The sequence below is a fragment of the Vidua chalybeata genome, chromosome 1, assembly GCF_026979565.1.
Source record: "Vidua chalybeata isolate OUT-0048 chromosome 1, bVidCha1 merged haplotype, whole genome shotgun sequence".
Lineage (NCBI taxonomy): Eukaryota > Metazoa > Chordata > Aves > Passeriformes > Viduidae > Vidua > Vidua chalybeata.
In genome coordinates, this window is record NC_071530.1 from 87,963,550 (window position 1) to 87,979,124 (window position 15,575).

General features: G+C 34.7%; 1 protein-coding gene across 2 annotated transcripts in view; it reads right to left on the reverse strand.

The window, feature by feature from the left end:
• Window positions 1-1,538: 1,538 nt before the first annotated feature.
• The window catches only part of PTPN3 (protein tyrosine phosphatase non-receptor type 3), a 90,313-nt gene continuing 76,276 nt past the window's right edge, over window positions 1,539-15,575 (reverse strand). For both annotated transcript variants that reach the window (XM_053959324.1, XM_053959316.1), the window contains exons 24-26: window positions 9,642-9,787; window positions 8,891-9,026; window positions 1,539-5,026 (exon numbers count right to left, since the gene is read on the reverse strand). In XM_053959324.1, the coding sequence (XP_053815299.1) occupies window positions 4,949-5,026; window positions 8,891-9,026; window positions 9,642-9,787 (360 nt within the window). In that variant the 3' untranslated portion in view covers window positions 1,539-4,948. The remainder of the gene's footprint in view (window positions 5,027-8,890; window positions 9,027-9,641; window positions 9,788-15,575) is intronic.

Sequence of the window (15,575 nt, forward strand, 5' to 3'; positions counted from 1 at the left end):
TTAAACCCAGGTCTTATTTGCCACGAGGAGAAGATTTCTTACATGCTTTTCCATATATCTTTATGATCTCTACCACTGCTAGCAGCACTGGTTAGAAGAGAGATCAGTTTGAGACTGGTCTGAACACCACACTGCCCCTTTAGCAAGTGAAAAAAAAAATCCTTTCTTAAGCAACAGTATCATCACTTTGCATGTCTGAGACAGTTTAACAATTGTAGGAAACCTCAAAGTGATTTTATAAGGCAAAACAATGACATTTCAAGAAACAAAATCATGTAAGTCAAGTAAACAGAAGTTAAACAGTTAATAGTAAACTGAAGTGTTTCACTAATGTCTATTAAAATAAACACTTTAATATTTTACATACAACTTTTAATTAAAGGTTAACCTGCAGCTAAACCCAAAATAAAGCACAAATTAAAACTACTCTTATCCAAGTAGTTTGCAAGCAAATGTCCCCTCTTGAGATGAATTTGTCTTAAAAAAAAAAAAAAAGATAACAATATTTCCTGGTCTCCTACAGTCCATACATCTTCTTTTTTCCCTATAATATTATCCTCAACATTTGCTATTTATATGAGTGGTAAGAATGCTACTGTCACAGAGTTAGTCTGAGCTGAAAAATGGTTAAATCCATTCATACTATGTGGTACTACTTCTTTTGATTCAGAGAAATGTTTTCTTTAGAATGACAGGCTTCAGTGACTGTAGATGCTACTGTTTGAAGCTTAGATAGTGTTAAAGTACACTAAGACTAAATAATATTGCATTAGACTGGGATATTTAAACTGTTAATGTATACTACAGTTAAAACAGACATTTGAGATGGCTGAGCACTATCAGTGTCAGAACTTAAATGCAAGAAACCCATATAATCAAAACATTGTTTTATATAATGAATTAATCATTCACCTGACCTTTGAACAAAATATTTAATGAAAACTTTACCTTCTAGATAGCTTCAAGTAAGAAAGGCTTTTAACCGAGTAGACTGGTTGCAGGTTACTAATCAAAATACAAACATTTCCCAGCCCATATTTTCTTGAAAGGCTGAAAAAATCAAATAAACTTGTACTTAAATGCTTCCTTTCAGGATAGAAAAATAAAGTCATAATCAGTGAAATAACTATGTTTAAATTATAATTGACTGAATAAGAACCATGTGCATCTATTTTTAACATTTATGCATTTAGTCTGACAAAAGAATACTGTCTACAGGGAAGAGCTTTTTTGTAAAAAAGTATCATACTAGACTTGTAATAAAGCCAATGCAAAGTTCATTACACAGTTCAGAATTAGAGTTCTTTTAAAATACATATATATTTAACCAAGTACTGCATAGTAGGAAATATGAGGGGAAAAACATCAGTTAAAAAACTGAGTGTGTATGAAGACTTATTGCTGAATTTGTGGGTACACTTTGACTGGATATAATTTAGTATCAACACATAAAACACAGGATAATTAAAAGCAAACCCCTAGATTACATTTTTTTTTTCTTTTTTTTTTTTTTTTTTTTTTGCAAAACACCACCACTATTCAAGGTTTGGTTGTATTTTAATGACTTGTATTTCATACATCTGGTTATACAAAAGGCATTCATGGTTTAGGGCACTGTTTTTCTTATTTTTAACAAATAGCAAGACCATCCCTTTCACTTCTGTCTCAGAAGTGTTCCCCTGTGAGATTTCTGAAGACATGCTGAATAGGCAGTTACTTCCACATCAAATATAAAACCACTAAGTTTAAATTTGTTTAATTCTGCAGAAATAAATATTAGTGTATTTCACAGTGATGAAAACGTCAAGGGTTTTATTGCTCCCTCTTCATCCACCACCACATCAGACATTTTGAATACTTATTTTCACGACCATACCAGCACAGGAGAAATCAAGGGTAAAATGTTTATGAAGGTTATACAGAATCTTTTCTTCACAGCATTTTCTACCACTTGCCAACTGCTTGACAATTCAAAACGTTTTGCTCATGAGTTTTAACTCCCACCAAAATCCCCCCAAACCTATCAATTAAATCTATATCTTCGTGATTTTTTAATTTTTGTGAAAACAAAAGCCCGTGGTAAGATGTTTTCATAATTATGCTTTCACTGCAAGATCAGATCTAAGGCATGCTTCATTCAGTGCAAAGTCATCACACACTACAGAGAGAAGACAAAACCCCTTCAATTCTCCCCTATGCACTCCACAGGTACCTGTGCAAAACTCAGCAAGACTGAAATAAAGATGGACACAATATACAAGATACTTGTCTAGTTAATATTTCCTCTAAGGTATTAAAAAAAAAAAAAAAACAAACAAAAAACCTATAGAGATTACTATTTATATAGCTTTGAGTATTCTCTCTGTGGCCAGCAATTTCAAACAAGTTATTAAAATCCAAGATGGTAGTCCCCAATGGCATTACCAAACCTATCCAAGTTTACCAAAACAAGAGCAGCATTTGTTGTCACAATATGACAGTCACCCTTTAAATGCACACGTATTAACCCAAATCAAGCCTATACCATGTATATTGAGGCTGAAGTTATATGAGAAATACATTTACAGTGCTTTGGTAAGTACATATTAAACATAAAGAAACATAAATAGCAATTGGAATATAGGAATAACCTTGAACACAAAGAAACTGTGAGTTCTTCCATGAAAGACACGGATGTCACAAAGATGCTCTAAGTATTTTCTTACAATTTATTTTCTTGCCTTTTTTCACTTCTTGACAAACTATTAAATGCAAGTCATGCCAACTGCAAAGGATGACTCTGAGACCTGGGCACAGGAAAACTTAAAAAAAAAAAAAAAAAGTTATGTTTTAACAGACAGGCACACACGTAACAAAGCTTCCCAAGTAATATGTGGATGTCCATTATAATTTTACATTTGGATTCACAGACTGATTGAACTACCTGATACAATTTAGCAAGATAAGAGTGAACCAGTCTTTTGTTTTTTTATCTATGCCCAATCAAGCAATATGACAATGATCCAAAAGATTACAGAAAACTCCAGTCAAAGTGAAATTTGGAATGCACTATGTAAAGATGAGTACAAACTTATTCACTGTTCAACCTAACAAAACCAAGAAGGTTTCCATGTTGCCAACTATTCTGCACATCTCAATTAAAACTCTTTTGATCAATAAATAGTAACCAGATATCTTCTTCAGCTATAGCTAAAAATGTAATCTTGGAGAGAGGACCAAGATTGCAAAAGACAAGTCAGCAATTTAGCTCATCCGACATGCACTTCCTAGTTACCTCCTGGGGGGAAAAAACATAGTCTTCCAGTAACATGAGAGATGCATATTGTACAGCTGTGATAGTTTCTATAATGAAACTCCAGTTATAAATGATAATATCCATAATACAAACCATAATTCTAAAATACATCTGAATATGTGTGTGCATATATATCTCTCTGAAAAAAAATTATCTAGTTTTCTCTTTTATACATATAAACATCTGGCTAATATGCCTCATAAAAATTTTTCCCTATTTAGGACTAATTTTTTAAATAACAGAGTTTTAAACAGTCCCTTAGAATATTTTTTAAACACTATTAAAAAATTAATAACTATCTCAGGGTAATCAAAAAGCACACACAAAATAATTTAACATTATACAAATGTGGTTATACTGTTCAGAAAGTCCAATTCTCCCATCTGAAATGAAACAGAGACCAGTGTACCTTAGGGTGAATTATTCATCAATGTACAAATTCATTCTCTCTTTCTATGTAAATCTTCAGGTGAATTTAACTGCATTTCTGTATAAGCACGAAACACAGTAAATCTGGAGAACTCTTGCAAAAGGGAGTCGTGTTTCGCTGGATAAGAGCGCTTTGCTGGAGGGCAGCAAGTCAACATTTTATCACCATCTGAACACTAGCAACACCTGTGCCCTTGTAAGCTTCACACCTTGAAATAGCAGCAACATATTTGATGGGTTCAGTAGTAATTTTTCTTCCAGTATTGGATTAGACTACTTTGCATATACAGTAAGTCAAAATCTAGTACTTGTGTGCAACATTAATCCACATTTACATCTGAGAACTCATAAATACACATGGAAACAAACGTGACAAAGAATTAAACCTAATTTTAAGTTAAAATGTTTACAGTCCACATACAGAAACAGCAGTGAAAAGTATAAAGGAGATGGAGAGCAGAAACAGAAGAAAAGGGGTGTAATAACTAAAACTGTAAAAAGTAGGTCACTGTCAAAAGGGCAAGTTGCAAATAAAATTCATCAACAGAAGATGTAGACTGTACCATCTGCATAAATGCCTAAATGCAGCATTATTTTCACATCACATACAGTAGATGTGATTTCTAAGCAGCATATTATAACAGCTGGCATACTCACTAATAGATTTATGGTAACTGAATACTAAATTTCTCCAGCTCAGTGTACAGTAGTTATGCATTAGCCTTTAAAGCTCTTTGTCAGCCTTTTAGTCAAGGTTAGAGTTCCATGGATATTTAGTATCCCAATAAGAAAGTTATAAATATTCACCTTCAATGAACTTTCATATGAAACAAATATACCTTCTTAAGATGAATAATTTCAATAGTAGTTTTCCTTTTGCTATTTCAAAGGAAACACAAGGAACTTTGTAACTTCCAAAGTAAAGGGTGTTTTAAGGCAGTAAAAGATGTGTTAAGGTTTCCATGATTGTTTATGATTTTCTATGTGAATAAAGCATATTACACACAATTGCTGTCATATTTTTATCTATGTGACTTTGTTATACTGTACATGATTTAGCAATCTTCTTGAGAAATTTAAAGTGCCACAGTTCAAATGTGCTCATCTGTCTTTTCATGGGCTTCTAGTCCGTTTTAGTTGCTTTCAAAAACAAGCCCTTGCTTTGCTTAAAGAGCAGGTTTTTTAGGCAAAAAAAAAAAAAAAAAATCATCCTTCACTGCTGTACTAACTGGAATCCAGTGGTCGAACTAATCCTTCTTTGTAAACACGAAGAATAGCTTCACAAACAAATTTGTATTGACTCTGTGGAGGAAAGAAAACACAAAAACATTTATGGATGTTCAGTTAAACTGCTGATTAGACAGTATTATTGAACAGGACTAACAGTTCCACAGCTTCCTGCTTTCTTGAGCAATGACAGGAGAGAAGCAACAAGGATGGGAGGAGAAAATCCTACTCTTCTATCTGTGTTCACAGTAAACAAAGCTGACATTTACTCTTCCTTGAAGGACAAGCACTAAAAAAAAAAAATCACACACCAAGGAAAATATAGTTCCCCAAACTAAAATAATATGTGCTTAATTTTCAGGGAAAATGAATTATTTGTAAAAACTATGCATGACTTTTGACTAAATTTAACTTGATATTTACCTTCTTTATACATCTCATCTGTTTTGGGGGGGGGTGGTAGTTATCTGATTATTATGAGTATTCTGAGCTTGCCAATCCTGCAGTTACATATTACTGGGCACATTTAAAATTGACATATAGGATCTATAGGTGCAACTACCTAACTGAAACCCTTATGTTTTTTTTTTCCAAACCACCTACAGTACTGCAGGAGTCACTTTATTTTCAATTTTTGATCTGACCACATATCTCCTTTTGTAACAGAAGGGGATCAAACCCTTTCAAATTAATATTTTTGAAGATCAGCAGCCACATTAATTCTTCTCTTCACCCAACATTTTGATCTCAATTAAATCTTAAAGTCTTCACAAATTAGAGTTTCTTTTCTGCATTACACTACTACAAAGACTAGCTCTTCCATGTCCTTGTAATGTAACTATTTGTTAAAAACAGTTAGCCTGTAAGCCTCTTCCTAAAAAGTGATACAAGGAGACATTATCAATAGGATTAGTGCAGAACTAAAAATCCAGGTAGCCTGAATAAATATTTGACTAACACAATCCTGAGAACACAAGATGATTGAAAATTAAAAGAACTTGCGAAGATCAAAGCATCCTCACTTCTTCTGTGAAAGTACTATTGTCAAAACCCCAAAATGAACCCTTTTCTCCAAAGTTCCACATCATATATTCAGAGAAGCAAAGCTTCACATTTTTCATATCCCTTTTTTCCATCTTTGAAGTATTCTCCCAGCTGCCCTTGTATTGTCAGCTCCCATCAACTCTTCTGAAGTGTCTGGAAACATTCTCCCACCATCTCCCGAAGGGCAGGGCTAACAGATAACATTGTGACTGGGAAGCACCTTAGGTTGCCTTTATATACCAGCAATTAGGAATGTTACTCTTGTCCATAACATAACACAATACATTTTCTTTTAAGTACAGAAAAACGTAAAGGAAAAAAGGAAGGTGGAAATTAGTTTTCTGCATCTTGATTTTCCTGGCTTTTCTTTCAACCTTTCAGTCAATTACTCCCACCTTCAATATCACTTTGTTCTTATTTCTTAATTACCTTGACTTGTCTCTTCACTGTTACTGTCATTTCTATATTTCTACTGCCTGAATAAACCAGGTGTGGTATTTAGCTCTCTGTTCAATACTTCTGTTAACTTGTGTGATCAAGTGACTGAACAAATAAAAGAATGAGCACTTCACCATTACTTCCTCTGACTCAATCTCTGACTACTTGTTTTCTTTGCTCTTATCTGTTGCATGTATTCTTACTGCTCACTCAGCTGGTAGCTACTTCTATTATGTACATCCTAAGCACTGTATTCCGCATTGCTTAGATACCTAATTTCTCTTTATTGGTTAATCTTGTTAATCTTTCTTCTTTTTAATGAAAGGCCAGTTACACCAACTTTGTTATAGTTTCATCATTTTGCTTAAAGCTTTTTTGCTGCTCGTAGTAACAACATTACTGTTTTTTGAGAGGCTACAGCTTCCACATGGTTAACAACAGACACTAAACTAACCAGAAAATAGCTCTGATCATCCATTCTTTTTGAATATGCCCTGTCACGACACGTATCTGGCAAATCATATCACCTTAGAATTGGAGCACACACACAATCCTCACAAGGCAGCTCAAAACACTTTAGGCAAAGCTATTAAAACTGAACAATCCCTTTATTTTACAACTGAATAATCTCTAACAGCTTCTCCCAGACACCCTAAGCGGGATCTCAAATATGAGGAGTGAGGCTAGCTGGAATGCAGGCATGGGACTGCGATAGAGCACACAGGATAGATCGAAATATTAACATGCAGCTCTCTGGTACTCTGTTTTCTCACAGTTGAATGCTTGCTTCTGTGTCTCATTTACAGCACAGTATGCCAATTTTGCTCAGTGGCTGTTCACAACAGTACCTGCCCTCAGAAATAACAAACGAATTTAGTTTCACAGTATTGCTGCTACAGATCATCCCTCTCCTGATTGTGCTGACAGCAAACTGTGTAACCCAGCAAGCAAGGTAAAGAATCCTATTGTAGATATTCGTTTTCCACACCAGGAGTCTGACTGTAACTGTATTTATTACTATTTCCTGTATTCTTCAGTTATGTCAAAGCGTGGATTGAAAGGACAATTCTGGCTGATTTCTATTGTAACAAAAGGGATTCAGTCTTCTGGCAAGCTGACGTTTACTTCAGGTTTTTACATCTGATTCTCAAGGAGAGGACCACTTCTAGAATGTTGAAGCTTGAACTTGTTTGGGTGATTTTAGAAACTGAGGGGTACAGACAGGTGCAACTCCAGAAGTTAACACTCAGCTTCCTTAAACTGGAAACTAGTATTCTTCATCTTGTGACCACCTTTGTCACCAGCTCAGCTTCCACTTCAGCAAGGAACAGGCAGGGCACCCTTCAAACCACTGCCTTTCAACCACACAGTCCCGACCCTCTTCCGGAGGGGGCACTCCTGCTGCAATGAACACGAGTCCCAGCAGCATGCATGGACAAGCTCTGTTCACTGAGCACTCTAATGGTACACAGGCAGCTGCAGATCCTGACACTTTTATGCCCTTTGATGATCCAAGATTTCCCCCACATCTAGTCATAATGCTAATTCCTGCAGTCATTGACTGTTAATGAATAGAATTTGTCTTTTTAAGTTAACTTTTTTTGCGATCAAATGGATTTGATTTCAATGCATTTCAGGCATTTTATTTGTAGGACGAGACAGAAATGCCCGATTTAATTGTTGGCTTTCTGTGTCTAAACCCCCTTACTTTCATTTCTCATAGGGCATTTAGCTCTCCAAGATAACCCACACTCGGAATTCTTGTCATCCAGCCTCTCCTAAAGAAAGAACAATCTCTCATCCCTCATCAGTCTCTAATGTCAATATGTTCATTTCCAAAGCTGACAAAAAATGGCAAACTCACGTTGTCTCATTTTCATCTTAAAATTGCCATCTACTTTCATGTTTCTGTTACTGGTGCAACACAACTTGCCCTTAGTTTTTTTCCAACTGGGTAGTTGCAAAATTTTAAAAACATCTATATGTTCTTATAGAATTTCTACTCTAAAGTGGCCTTTTGAAAAGCCACTTCCTTCTTTTCAAACCAGGCCACAAACACTTTGATTTTACCTTCAACTTAATAACTTCCTATGGTGTTCTGTACTAGAATAAAAAGCAAAAATTTACTCCAGCTCCTTGCAGAGAATTTAGACAAAGGACCGGGAACAGATGATCAGTACAAGTCTGACTTTGGGCATTCTAACTACTTACAATGTACCAAAATCAATTATTTTTTCATGGCAAGATAAGAAATATTTTAAAAATAGAAAAATATATACCTCATTAGCAAAGCAGCCTTTGCCACCACGCTGCATTATGCTAAAATTATGAAGTTTGATATATAATAGCAACTGAAGACTCATACTACTAGATCCTTTATAAAAATTTTGGGCCTGTTTTATAACTTGAAAAGTGCAGTATATATACAGAAAATGATGCTTCCTCTCCATCACTTACTGATGTTTGCACCATCATAGCTCTCTGGTCTCGCATTTTCCGTACAATATCCAGTGGATAAACAGGTTGGTTCCTTTCAATTAAGCACATGGCTGTTTCCATAGTGACCAACACACCAGTGCGACCGATTCCTGCACTGTGAAACACAACAGGAAAATAGTCTATAAAACTAGGTTTTTGCAATACACCAAATTCATATCACAGTCTTAATAGTAGGACAGCCTTGGAAATTACAGGAAGACCCTAGTAAAATTCAAAGAGAGTGCAAAGTTTATTTTTAACAGCAACTTCAATAATATTTTCTGATAATCACTAAAAAGAAAATATTTTAAAATATAAATAAAACTAAAACCTCACCTAAAGTAGATCCATTTTTAAACAATTAAACTGCTCAAACTGTACATGTTTGATATTTTTGTTTTAAAAAAGGTAAAATCTAATTGACTGTTTTTATGACAACACACACTTGAACAGCAGGAAAATAATTTTAGCAGTACCATTCAAATGAGATTACAACAGTGGTAGAGGATAAAAATCAGAAAACAAACTAAATTGCAGATTATCAGATCTGTGATAATTATGTGACTAAGCCATTTCACCAAAAGGTTGCAGAAGAAATGGAGACAAAGTAAACTCTTCCTTTAGCTATAACATCAGTGTTTCCATCATCAGCAGTACATGCTCGTATTGCACAGTTTAACATTTTCATCTCATTCAAGGATCTATAATCAGAGGTTTAAAACTTAAGTACCTGCAGTGAACAAGAACTGGCTCGTTCTTTACTCTCTTTGGTCTCATACAGGTCACAAACTCCAAGAAGTCCATGGAGTCATCAGGAACGCCATGATCAGGCCAAGCTACATACTGGAGATGGGTGACGGTGTGCTGCTGTTCTGTCTAAAATACAGTAAAGTTTTAAAAAAATGGCCAGTTATATGACTCCTGTATTAATGCTTACTAGATACTAGTAATATTTTTCACACCAAGTGTTTTCTGCAGATGCAATAAGAGGTAGATGGTGTAGAAAATGTTTGTGATTTTAAAATTCAGTGTGAAGTATGGACACATAATTCCTGGAAAGAATTAATAAGGCACAACATTTTCTAAATAAATGAGGTATCAAGTTTAACTTCTGTGATGTGAACATTTTAATTTTTTTGATTTATTGACTGTTGACCTTTTACATCATTGATTCACTTGAGGTAAAATGCTATAAGACATAAGCATAACAGTACTACACAATAGTTTAGAACTGGTTGGAAGAAACAACTGAGAACAGCAGAACTACTGAGAACAATACCAGTATAACAGGCATTTAGGGCTATACAATCTATTGTAAATATGTCTGGGCACACTTACAGATTCAGGTATAATAAAGTTGCCTGCAACCCTTGCTAAATCTGGTTCCTGTTAGAAAACAGTATATATACATATATATCATTCATACATACATGCTTATTGTACATATATGAATGACACCTGTATGATCCACAGGAGACTACTTTTCTGTATGGAAGCAATATAATTACCTAAAAGATTCTTTTGTACAAAGAGCTCTTTTTTTGAATTTTATGTAAAAACCCTGTGGTTTTAGAGAAGTCCTTTCAGTTTAGCTTTTTGCAAATTTTGATTATGAAATCACTCAATCATCTCTGCATTCAGATTGAGCTGAACTGATATGTTACAGATGTAAGTAATGGATAGGATGGGAAGGAAGAGACCTAAGATGCTCGTGAGCTCTGAAGCATCATGCAGCGAGGATGTCAATCTTTACAAACTGAGACAAGTCTTCATGTTCCTTTATTCCTTCCACATGTTTTGCAATAGTTAAGCTGTTACCTGCATTTAATGTATGTCCATTATCAGACTTAATATTTGGCACCCTTCTGAAATAAAACTCTCCTTTATGACTGGATTAATCTATAAAAGCTGGCCTTTCCCTAGTGGTCCACACAGGAGTGCTTTTGTGATGCCTTTGTGACTTTAAAAGGTTTTTCCCCTTTCCTCTTATGCTCACAACTGCTGAAATATAGGACCTGTTTTAAATGTCTTCAGCTACTTGTTTTCCTCTCCCACTTGAGGATGTTCCACTCCCAGGGAACAGGCTAGGAGGACATAAAAGATGGAATAAGCACTACCTATGTACTAAGTAGAGTATTAATGAATACATTTATTCCAGTCAAAGCAATTGCAGAAATTTACAATTGCCCACAGGGACAAAAAGAAAAATGACACAGATCATACTGTGCTTCTTCAAAGCAAAGCCTGAGCAATCAACAATTAAAAGGTACAGCATAAGGCCCACATGGACAATGTAATCTAACATTAGTGACCAAGCTCACTGTAATACCAATTACATCAGGATCTACCATCCATGTCATCAGAAGATGCACAATGACCAGGATCTCTGCATGAAAAAGCATGCATGGCCTTCTGCTACCCTATTCTACTGAGCAGGAAAAGTTGACCTTGGTCAAATGATTACCATTCACATTTTTCTGAACACAGACACAGATTAAAAAAAAAATACAAAAATATATCTAGAAAATGTCATTAAAAAGTCCTTTGAAAATTTGCACTTGCTTAATCAGAACCTCATCAAAAGGGAAATGAGATAAAGCAGCAATTACACATAACAATTTGAGCTGATTCTCTTAAATCAGAGATGTTTGAATTACAGCATCCTGGTGAAACAAAGACTTGATTAATTTGAAAATTATCAAAGACTGAGTATCCAGTTGCTTTCCATGTGCTCCAAGAACTTAAAGCTATACAACATGGATAAGTGCCAGTGGCACACCTGAGAAACACTGACAGTGATCTGTAGAAGCAAAAAGTAATTTTAAAAGCTTAGAACAAAGGAAAGAGCTGATGTAATTTTTATTTATCAGTACTTCAGGCTCAAATAGAGTGAGCTGCATTTAGTTAAATAGTTTAGAGACATTAGGTACAAAAAGTACGTTACATAAGACTTACTCAGAGTGAGAATACACAAAGAACATGCACTTAGTCCTCAAAGCTGCTGCTTTTGGTGTAAGTATCTTCAATTTCTGTTTTGTGCCCTAATCATCCTTAGAGACCAATACAGGTTTGTTAATTATTCCAGGTATGCCTCAAGCCTCAGTGTAACCTTCCAACTATTTGTGCTTCAACATGATCAGTTTTGATTCTTTTGAGCTCTTATGAGATGATTCAAAATGCTGAAATTTAACTATTCTGCCACGTGCTTTCCAAAATACACAAGTATTTTAAAACACTTTATGTTTTACTAGCAATTTAAAGCTGATGTAAACAGTAAATATATTTGTTTATGTTAGAATTAGTTTTTCCATGTCTAAGTTTTCCTCTCATGTAGAAAATGTCAAAGCAATACTCTGAGAAAGTCCACATTTTTAAAGCTATTTTTAGCAAGGTTTTTGGCTTTTTAAAAAACATATTCTCTTCAAATCTAGTGAAAGTCAGTTTTTAAATACAGAAAATGTCAGCCAAACACCCCACATGGAAATAACTTACATTAAAAGACCATTATAGTTGCTAAAATCTAGAACTTCTACATGAAAAAAAAACTGCTAGAATTGTAGTTACTGGTTCCATAAGTAGCCCTACAGTATATGTTCTGTTAGCAATACTTATTTTTAAACACTGTTCCTCTCAGATCTTGCTCTTTATACAAACCTGATAATGGAAAATAAGAGCTAACTTCTCATATTCAAGTTATTCATTAAACCACTATTCTCTGCAACTCAGTTTAAATCTTTTCCACAATTTTTTCTTTTAGCACTGAGGTTTTCAATGACAGTCATCCTAATGACTAATAAATGCATAATTTTTCTTCATAAAAATCTGGCTTTATTAGTCCTGTTTTATGAGCCTTAGAGAGACAGCAACAGCTGCTTATGGCTTGGTTGCTATTTTTTCTTAACTTGACCTTGTACACCTTGCTATTCCAAGGCGTAATGGTTTTTTTTTTTTTTTTTTTGCATTCATGTGGACTGATTTTAATGGAATTAATGTATTTGGTATTTCTCCAAATCTGTTTAAAAATTATGGATTCAAAAAAATTAGCCCAAACAGACTCCAATGACACTTCAGGATTATGTAATTTGCCCAGTTTATTGTCAGCCCTTTGGCCAACATTTAGCTTCTTCATGCCATTGATTCACATTCACTTAGTAAGGAGCTACAGAGGTATAAGGCATCATGTTAGTCTTACACCTCTACAGAGGTGCAAGACATCACCAGCTCTTTGTTATTGTGCTTCTTCGCTGTCATTACAGCAAAGCTGTTCGGCAAAAAAATCTCCAACAAAACTATGTACTTGTCCCTACCCCTCCTGGGCAAATTCAAGATACCTATATTGTGGTTGAGCTAATATCCTAGATTTTGCTCAGAAGCACATGATCTTTTCCAGTGAGTCTGTCATTGGGGCTGAAACTCCTGACAAAGAATAGGGCTGTCACAGGTAGTGCTTCAAATGGCTGCTCTCACACTTGCAATACAGCTGTACTGTCAAGACCTTCAGCCACAAAAGTATCCAATCTTCATCCTTCTACAGTTTGCAGTCTTGCTTATTATAATCACATCAAAAGGCAAACTTCCTCGTTTCATTCTCCTTAAATGACAGACTCTCCCTGATTAATAAAAGATTTGTGTGCTCTTCAGAAAATCAACACACAGAACTTAGAATCATAATAGCCATATAGAAAGTAGGAAATTTAAACTTGAAATGTCAACCTTAATTCTTACTTATGTTGAAACCAAACAATTGATTTTGCATTTCAATGTCTCAGTTAATGTCCCTTTTTGCAGAAGTTATAACATAATCTTCAATAATGAGACCAAAAAAAAAAAATCACAATGTAGAACTACATTAACCCTGAAATGGTCTTTTAGTCTTCTAAGCAGGAAAAGGTGTGCTCTTTGCCAGTGAGCTTCACAAACATACCTTGAAAGCTGAGTCTGAATGCCCAGGGTTAAAGCCCTGTTTCTAAAGAGTAGATACTCTGGCAAGTGGCATTTGTCATTTCTTGGACAACTGTTCATACATTATTATGCTCCTGTACATAATTGCCATAACATTTCTCACTTTTGTTATTTGGCTCTTTATGTTTCAAAACCAGTAAGATTTAATGCCTAATCATACATTGAGGCATTTGTCTTAAGGGAAACAAAAATTTGTTTCAGGCTTCTTACGCTATTTTGTCAAAGATCATAAAGGAAGACGTATCTCAATTTACAAAATAGTGCAGTGTGATGAGCTCTGAACTCTCACTACATGATTTCTTTCCTTTGGTCTGTTTGTTCTGGTCCCCAAAGTGTTCTGAACGTTTTTTTAAAAAATAAAAATCTTCATCCAACCCCCAAAATCCCCAAACTTAGTGCTACAGTATAGCTTTCAATCTTGGTCTTGAAAAGAAAAGGCAGAAAATTAAACCTTTCTTCATTTCATCAGATTTAGAAAGGTTACAAATAAATAATTTGAGTGAAAAGGACTAAAACTTTGGGTACATAGAGTTGCAATACTACTTTCATGAGGTTAATTTCCTCTGTGCTGACATTCAGGTTTATCAATACAGAGTAATTGGCCAAAATACAGAAACAATTATCATGCTGCTCCCTGACTGGGCGGTTTCTCATATCTAGAGCAGAAGTACTGTAAACTGTCTTAACTGAAAAGCCCTTAAGTACTGACATCTGACATCTCACATGTTTATGACTACAAAGGAAAACTTAATCACATTAAAGCAAATTTGGATGCACTGTCAAGTGAGAGAATGTCAAGTTACAACTGTATGAGACTAAAGGTTTGGTCATCTTGCTGTAAGAACATTGATTAAATATTATATTTTAAAACAGATCTTGCCTCTTCCTTGCTTACTACTTACTATTACTACTAGCAATTCTGGTAACAGGAAAAGCTACTTAACTATACAGAAGTCTAAAAGACTGACTAAAAATGAGCCTTTGGTCAGTATACAGTGATTTCTTACACATCTTATGATAGCATAAATCCTTAATCTTTTTAGAAAATACCTATGGCCATGGAATTCTGGAAAAGAGGAAGGAAGGGAAGAAGGGAAAAGTGTAAGAAATGCAGGTCAACTTAGAAACAAAAATCAAACTTCAACCCCTACAATTCAGGTTGTGGAAAGTCCAGATGTGACCTGAACACGGATTTCACGACACAAGATAATATGCTGTGTTTTGCCTTCTCTTTGCTTTCTAACTCCCTAGATATTAGTGTGAAAATATTAGGAGTTATAGAATATAAGTATTTTTCATAAATTGAACACATTTATTTTTAAAATCTGACTAAAGACTAATGAAAAGTAACTGGTGAGATTCTGCATCTTCTCTCAAAACAATTTTATTATGCTTCACTTCTTTATTAGCTGTTCTAGCTGCATGTGCTATTAACCAAGTGACCCATATTTCATCCTTGGAAGAGCAGAGTTACTTAGGAAAAAAACTCTCTTTATAAATCAAAGTACTTATGAAGAGTCAGTGATTGCAAAACTGCTTAAAGAAAAGCACTAAACATCCTTATGATGCTTATTGCAGTACCTGTACAGCATAATGTATTATAGAACTTCAGAAAGTGTGTCTTTGAAGAAGCTCTAAAGAAATAATCATACCATGTTGATCCATATAATTTACACATATTCTATTTTAAAAAATGTGTGTG